This window comes from Hylobates moloch, unplaced genomic scaffold (assembly GCF_009828535.3).
Source record: "Hylobates moloch isolate HMO894 unplaced genomic scaffold, HMol_V3 SCAFFOLD_20, whole genome shotgun sequence".
Classification (NCBI taxonomy): Eukaryota; Metazoa; Chordata; class Mammalia; order Primates; family Hylobatidae; genus Hylobates; species Hylobates moloch.
Genome location: NW_026652295.1, coordinates 30,847,005 through 30,855,517, shown reverse-complemented (window position 1 = coordinate 30,855,517; position 8,513 = coordinate 30,847,005). Strand labels below are relative to the sequence as shown.

Below are 8,513 nucleotides of genomic sequence, written 5' to 3'. Positions count from 1 at the left end.
TCCTGTGAAGCAGGCTGAGTGAGGAAGAAGCACTAGATTAAAAACAAGAAAACCAGGATCACATTATTCATTTGTCATGGATGATGTGGGGCATGTGTCCCTGAGCCTTGATGTCTTCTTCTGTCACAAGCTCATGACACAGCTGGGAAAACATTAGGATGATTGTCTCCACCAGACAGTAGAGAAAATAGAGTCTCAAGAAAGTAAAGAAAAATGTCCAAGGTCACACACACACACAAAAGAAAACCAGTTCACTTTGTCTCCTAGAAATTTTATTTTAGCTTTCTCTATAAAAATGTGTTGTTTTAACATATGATAAACCATAGCTGTTTTTAATGTCTGCATAGATACATAAGCTTCCAACTTCATGAACTAAGTTAATTTATTCTTACCACTTAGTTACTATGGCTGCTTGGCATTTTGAGGAGCAACGTTTGAGGCTTTTACTGAAAAAAGTTCTAATGACCCATGATACATAGTAATTTGCAGTTTTCTTTGATGTGAGTTTTAGTAGTGCAGGATAGGACTTGAAATTCAGAATTGTTCATCATCTAATGCCTAAACATAAGCTACCACTTATTATTACAATTTAACACTTATACTTTATCCAGAAAATTAAATTACATTAAATATGGGTTTTTGAGAATTTGATAATACATTTGCATATTAGATCATATATCTTGACAACACCAAAATTTACTATATTTAATAGGAACAGCAGTTTCAGAAGATTCTTGCATTACATCCAAATAGTAAAACGAAGGGGTCAAAAGCTTATCATTTTAAAAGGTTTTTACTTAAAGATTGCAATTTAAGTCTAGTTATCTATTTTCAAAAAATGTGCCAAAGCTTTTCAGCATCCTGACTGCAAACCTTGTGGCACGGCATTTCCTCAGCACCACCGGCCTTCTGGGCTGGATGATTCTTTGTTGTGGGGGCTGCCACGTGCCTCATAGAATGTTTAGCAGCATCCCTGGTTTCTACCCAATATATATCCCCTCCGCCTAGTTGTGACAACTGAAAATGTCCCCAGACATTGCCAAATATCTTCTAAGGGCAAAACCGCCTCTTTCCCCATTAAGAACCCTGGTCCAAGGTGGTTATTTTCCCTGATATATTCTCTCACCAATCTATCTGAGCACTGGAGAAGGTTAGGATGGATTCTCCCAACATTCTTCGAAAGCTTCATTGATTTGAGCAATTTTTTTGAGAGTTCACTTGTAGATTTCCCTCCCACCACTTTGATATAAAAGATCTACAGGAACACAAGCCTCTATCTAAAGTGGTCTGCAGCAAGTGTGGGTTCGTTTTAGTTCACACGACTGAGAAATCATGCTTGGTATGGATGTTGTGGGGCTTTCTTTTCTCTTACTTGGTGGAAAAAAAAGTTCCTGCTTTTCACAAGAGGAGTCAAGGAGGCATCAGCAACACCCGTCACTCTAAGGGGAGGTAACTGATAAGTTTCAGGTGGCGAGGTGCTCATGGTCTGCACTGTCTGCTAACACCCAACCCCATTTTCACATAAATATCATACTGCCCTTTTAGATCTAGGTACTGTGAATGGGCTCATATAAGTTTCCTTAGAGATATCTTATATGAAATACACATTTTTTATAAAGCAAATGGGCAATATTTGCGTAACAACAATCTCCTGACTCATTTGATTGTTAAATCTCCATTTCAGAATGTTGATTTTTCCCCATGTCCCATAAAATCTTACTAGCATTAGTTTCTGGGAAAGGGGGAAGCTGTAATTGACTTGACACTGCTCCTGAGCTGGTTTCTCTACTGTGTGTGAAGCAAGTTTTCTCTCAATAAAATACTTGACACCTCACATATAATAAGTCTTAGACTTCTTTCACTCTGAAGTTTGTATTTTTCAATGGTAAAACTAGCCTTCTATCCTTGTCCTGGTAAGTTTTAAACTTTTTAGTGTGTGAAGTATTTTTGTTAAGCTGGTACATTGGGGTTGTTGGGTTTGCCAATTTCTGCCAGTTGGGCTTTTTGTTTTTTTAATTCATTCGTGTTTTTAAGTCTATTCTAAAAGGCCACTTACAGATATTTTCCCAACTATCTTTCTACTACTCTTTCTTTCACTTTCCACTGCATCTCTTTGTCCCGGGTTCTCTGAGTGCTAGCACTGAATGTTGGCTTTCTGGCTGCAGTGTGGAGACGCAGAGCCTTCCTGCCCTTCCCTCCACGTGTAGAAAACTGTGGTAAAGAAAGGCTTTGCAGGAGGAGCTGGGAGGAGGACAGGAAAAAATATTTGAATCTTGCTCTGTAAGTTTTGCAAGCTCACAACAGATAAACCTAAGGAGTTTTGTTTGCTTTGGTTTGGTTTGGGTTTTTTTTTAATATTATTGTTCCTTTACCTCAAGTGTTTTTTCATTTCAGTCACAAGACTTCCTTATGCCTAAAAAATTGCTTAAAATATTGTCTCATGAAATTAGGGTTGCTGAAGCAGGAATAATTTCATAAAGATCTGTTGGAAGCCCAATGTCAGGATTGATGTAGGAAGGCACACCGACAAAGTTGAAGGTGGTCCAAAGTCTGTTACAAGTTGGAAGGCTTTTGTAAGGAAGTTCAGGCAGAAAGAAACGGGCTCTTCATATTGGAGTTGTCTTTTTTCATTGGAGGGTGCAATACAAAGGTTACAATCATTGGACACAGATGACAATATATAGACCAAAATATTTCATGCACAAAACAATCAGTAAAACTTTATGTTTCAGAAACAAATCCATATCCTTTTCGATGTCAAGAGGTTACATATTAATCACTACATCAAATTAGCTCAGAAGCTACACTGAAGCCGAATTACATCAACGTTTGGGCGTATGAGCAGACCTGGTTATAGGTTACAGAGGTATCCTTCAATCAGACGTTATCTTACGTGTAGGAGAAGGCAAGGACTATGATTGCTTATCTTTTAAGTAGTAGAGTGACTCAGGCAAGAGAGATGGGAGGCCGTGTGCTCAATCTTGTTTTGTCTTTGAAGCATCTTTCTGGAGAGCTGCAGGTCATCACAGAATCAGGGGCTTTGTGAAAGTATGCTAGCAAGCAGAAATGAGCAAACAAGGCTTCTTACATTTGCTACATTGTCTCACAATATAACACGTTAGGTAAAGGGTTGGATGTGACCAATAATTGCAGAGAAATGGAGCAGAGCCCATTTCATTGACTGTGCAGGGGTTGATGTGGATTCTCTGCTAAGACTGCATAACCAGTGGAAGCCATGGAGTATGCTGGGTGTGTCACAGCCTCACTTAGGCACAGGGTTTCCTTGTGTTTGTTCCAGGGAGGATGGTGGATTTTCCAGGGTACAGTCTGTCTGGTGCAGTCGCCTCCTTCCTATTCATCCTGCTGACAATGAAGCAGTCAGGTAGGATTCCTTTCTCCCTTTACTGTAGAGTCTAATGTCCCAGTGAGCTAGTCTGGGTCCAAAGGTCTAGAACAACGTCTAAGAGTGTAAGTCTGGGGCTAAGACACCTGTATCCAAAAAGGAACTCCTCACTTTTGAGGAGCTTCTCCACTCCCAGCAGCTCCTCCACTCCTAGCTGAGTCACCTTTGGAAAGTTAGTTGAGCACCTCATGCCTTAGTTCTTTCATCTTTTTAATGAGAATAACAGCAGTAACTACATCTCAGAGGCCAAACAGGCTTTAGGATTAAATGAGACATTAAAAGCACTTGAATCAGTGGTTGCACCACGTTAAATTATTAATTCACTCTAGTGCTTTGGGGTCAAGAAATACAGCTGCTTCTTACCATAAATTAAGCTGCAATTAAAAAAAAATACTTGGAAATAAGAAATTAGAAGAAGACCTCCAAGAAATGGACTTGGAAATCTCACTAGCTGAATTTTGACAGTCAAAATGTTGCACCTTGAAAAACAATTATTTAAAAATTCAGTGTCAAAAAAAAATCAGTGTCAGAAGGAGATGTCAGAGCCCTGAGGAACATGCAGCATGGCGCAGTGGGTAAAAACACTGGACAGAGTGTCCGAGGGCGCAGGCTCTGCCTCGGTGCTGCAGAGCTGGTGTGATGCGATGAGGCTGCTGGCTTCTCTGTGCTTGTGCTGCAGCTCCCTACCCTGTAACAGGCAATCTGATGGAATGTCTTCAGTTCTAGCTTCATATTTAGACTTCATCAATGAAGAATACAAGCAGATCTCCACTTAGGTTCTTTAGCCACCTTTTGGGCAGCATCTATTTGATACCCAGCAGCAGCTAAGTAGGGTGAGGTTCGTCCCAGCAGGACTGGATCTGCACAGAGAAAGAGCACATGGCCCTGGAGCATTTAGGATGAGAAAGAACATAGCATACATGACATAAAATGATCAAACATAATGGCATACATAACGGTTAAACATCTCTTCAATTTGCAGATAACAAGGAAGAGATCAGACATGTCTTAGAATTTGTTTGGAAGACCCAAAAATCTCTAGACAAACCAGTGTCCTTAATCCAGCACAAAATGTCCTTGTGAAAACTGCATTGTACATAGTCCCAGTAATTGGCCTCTTGCCAACCCCAGGCCCCCCAGAAAAAAAAAAAAAAAAAATAGTTTCATATCTAAGAGAAGAGGAATCCCGAAAGGCTAAAAAAGCTAATAAATGGATTTATTATCTAAACTTCAGGAAAATAAAATGTTAATAACAAGAATAAGGTTTCCAATTTAAAAAGCCAATTTACATGAGAATAAATGACTCAAGGAATAAATAATTTACTTGAGAATAAAAACAACCCAGGTATGCTGGTGTTAATATCTTAAAGATGAAGAAATTAGGACTTCAAATCTCAAAATCTTACCAAGAGTAATAGATTTGCCCCCAAATCACATAGCTGGTAGGTGACAGACAGCAACCTCACCCACATTTTTGAACTGCATTTGTTTTCAGTACACAAAATTGACTCTGTAACAAACAGATGTGCAAATCATCATGCTGGATTTCTCTAAAACATTAAACATATATCTCTCCCTCTTCTAGTTGCCTCCATTTTGACAGGCTGGACACCCCAAAGCACGCATATGATTTTCTGATTGGCATTTCCTCATTCCTCCTTTTCACTTATTTTATAGAAGACTTTAGAGTCATTGGCCCTGCTCACCCTATCCTGGCCAGGGTTGAGGAAGATGCCCTCTTAACCTGCCAGCTACTCCCCAAGAGGACCGCAATGCACATGGAGGTGAGGTGGTACCGCTCAGAGCCCAGCACACCTGTGTTTGCGCACAGGGATGGAGTGGAGGTGACTGAGATGCAGATGGAGGAGTACAGAGGCCAGGTCAAGTGGATAGAGAATGGCATTGCAAAGGGAAATGTGGCACTGAAGATACACAACATCCAGCCCTCTGACAATGGACAATACTGGTGCCATTTCCAGGATGGAAACTACTGTGGAGAAACAAGCTCGCTGCTCAAAGTAGCAGGTGAATATCTGGGGAAAGACACAGGGTCTCAAGAGGCAGAGATATATTAATTTGTGGTAAGCTTTTTGGCAGTTGAGGAATTCCTTTTGAATCGTCAAGGTAATTCCTAATGCTTAGTCCTCTACCCTGATTTACTTAAAAATAAGTGGTTCTGGAGTCTTCAAAGCAAGCTTAGTGTTAAAATATTTTCCCAAATTTAATTTGCACAGTTTTGACTGTTCTTGAGGATTATTTGAAATCCATGAGATGCAGTCTTTAGCAATTTTGCTGAGACACACATTTGTGCTACCTAAGGCTGGTGCGCAAGAGCAAACCAATTGCTGCGTGAGTGAACCCAGCTGACGTCCCCGCATCTGTATCACAGGGCATTGGTTGTTCTCTACCCAATCCCATCTATGCAGAAACTGAGACGTGAAAATGTTCTTTCCTTGTGAAATGCCCTCAGTTAGAAAGCTAGCAACGAGACTGAAAAGGCTAAGAATGTTGTGCTTTGGAGATTGTCATATACTAGTGTTCAATGAATTGGGGACTCACAGATACTTTTGGACACACCCACTGTGAATGGGAAGGTTCTTCAGATTGCTGTTGTATTAGCTAAGCAGGAAGGGGTAGGGAGGAAGGGGACAACTGAAGAATGGATCTGTCTTATGAAAAGTAAACCATCATATGATTCCCTGACAGGGCTAACTCCTCCATGCTCTAAAGAGAAAATCAAGTAAATCCAATTACTAAGGTAAATGGGGAAAATCGTTCCCTGGAGATGTTAATGTCTCCAGCTGATACTGCTTCCTTCTTTACTTCCCTGGGAGGCTGTTTCCTCATAACTTTTTTTTCTTAACATCCATTACTGTTATTATGTTCAAGATGATTCAAAATGGATAGAGGAATACATATATTTCTGACATGGGGGGACAGGGAACGTATGTATTTCAATATCAGGAACATTTACAAATAAGTCACACATTTTGTAAGGCTCCAAGGGAAGGGAACGGGTCTCTCCTTTATCAGCAAGTGATTAAGACAGAATTCCCATTTATGGAAAATATAGGCCCCTTAGTTTGGGTTTGGGAGTTTCATGTTAAATAGAGAAAAAAAAACTCATGATTTCATAAATTGTTCTAAACTAGGATTTCTCAAAACCATCTTACCCATTGAATAGAATATTTAGCTACAAATAACTCCTCTTGGAGAATAGAATATTTAGCTACAAATAATTCCTTATGGAGATTCGCATTTCACATGCTCCCGTTTATCCACTTGCTTCCAAAGATCACAGCCACCAGCAAAAGATGCAGGAAAAACAGGCCCCAGGGGAGTGATTTCTGAATTTGTGTTAAATATTCAGTCTAAATTGGGTTCGAGACATCATCTAAAATGTCAGACTACGTGCCCAATACAGATAATTTTAAGATGAAAAGGGCAGAGTTCATGGCACAGAGGAATTAATGCATAAATTACACCACATCTGTGTTTGCAGTACTAGAGGCATTGCAAAATATCATGATGTCCCCCTTCTCTGATCCCCCTTTCTGGATCTGGAGAAAAGTACTGGTCAGATGCTAAAATGTAAAGACCCAGACCGGGGAACAAATAAAGTGTATCTGAACTCAGATTTGAATGGGGAGACTGTGGTCGACTTTCTGCTCCTCAGACTCCTGAACTCCGGCCATCTCCCTGTGAGCAACATCACTGGGATCTCAGCCTCTGTGATTTCTGCCTCTGTGGGCCCTGGGTGTCGGAGCTGTGGCTTCCCTCGCAGGTCTGGGGTCTGCCCCTAACATCCACATGGAGGGACCTGGGGAAAGTGGAGTCCAGCTTGTGTGCACTACAAGGGGCTGGTTCCCAGAGCCCCAGGTGTATTGGGAAGACATCCGGGGAGAGAAGCTGCTGGCCATGTCTGAGCATCACATCCAAGATGAAGATGGCCTGTTCTATGTGGAAGCCACCCTTGTGGTCAGGAACGCCTCTGCAGAGTCTGTGTCCTGCTTCGTCCACAACCCCATCCTCACTGAGGAGAAGGGGTCGGTCATCAGCCTCCCAGGTCAGTGCTCTGCCCGTAGGACCAACATGCTCAGATCAGCAGGAGAGGTCCCAGGGACTGCACCACAGCACCTCATATTTTTATCAAGAGACATTATCTATCATATAGTAATATGTATTGAAAGCTACAAAACATTTATGACTGGAAATATATGCACTACATTTTAATTGAATAGCTGTTATGGTGCTTCCGTTATTTTGGAGTTCTACCTTTCCTTCTTCTGCATTGATTGCTTTTACTCACAAGTATTCATTGCATTGTAAAGAAAATAAAGCTATATTTCTTCAACTGAAATGTTTTCCTATGCTATCTTGTGCTGATTACTTCTAGAAATCTATCATATGAAGATAATCACAGATGTAGACAACTATTTGCATAATAGAATATTAATTATGGCCTTACTTATAAATAGCAGCAAAAATAACCAACCCTCCAATACAACAGTACAGTGTGGAATCTTGTCTTACTATACATTGTAGCATTAATGAAAAAGGATATTTTTAAATAATTTTAATGGTTGAAAAAATCCTCATGATGCACTATTCAATGACAAACATGACATCTACCTATAAATTGACATTTCCAATCACATAAAAATTATTGGCCTTAAATAACTTATAACTGCACTAAAACTTTCAGGATACCCTCCTCATTTGGATATAAGTATACAGTTATTCATATAAATGGAAAGATTAAAAAAACTTTAAAGTTAATCCTTCCTTCCTTCCTTCCTTCCTTCCTTCCTTCCTTCCTTCCTTCCTTCCTTTCTCTGTGGCCCACGCTGCAATCTACTCTGCTCCCTGCTGCCCGCGCCGCGGACTGCCTGGGACTGCCGGCGCGCGCCACCGCTGCGTGCTTTTCCTCCTTTGCCTGCAGGCACGCGTTCGCCATCTTGGCCACGCTGCTCGCCAGCTCCTGACGCCAAGTGCTCGGCCGGCCTCAGCCTCCCGAGGTACCGGGACTGCAGACGGAGTCTCGCTCACCCGGTGCTCGGTGTTGCCCTGGCTGGAGTGCGGTGGCGTGGTCTGGCCTCGCGGCAGCCTC

General features: G+C 41.3%; 1 protein-coding gene across 1 annotated transcript in view; it reads left to right on the top strand.

Annotated features, from left to right (window-relative positions):
- Positions 1–3,303: 3,303 nt before the first annotated feature.
- Positions 3,304–8,513, top strand: part of BTNL2 (butyrophilin like 2) — a 69,629-nt gene continuing 64,419 nt past the window's right edge. Inside the window, 3 exon segments of the mRNA XM_032141350.2 lie at positions 3,304–3,382; positions 5,081–5,428; positions 7,188–7,469. Of these exon segments, the coding sequence (XP_031997241.1) occupies positions 3,304–3,382; positions 5,081–5,428; positions 7,188–7,469 (709 nt within the window).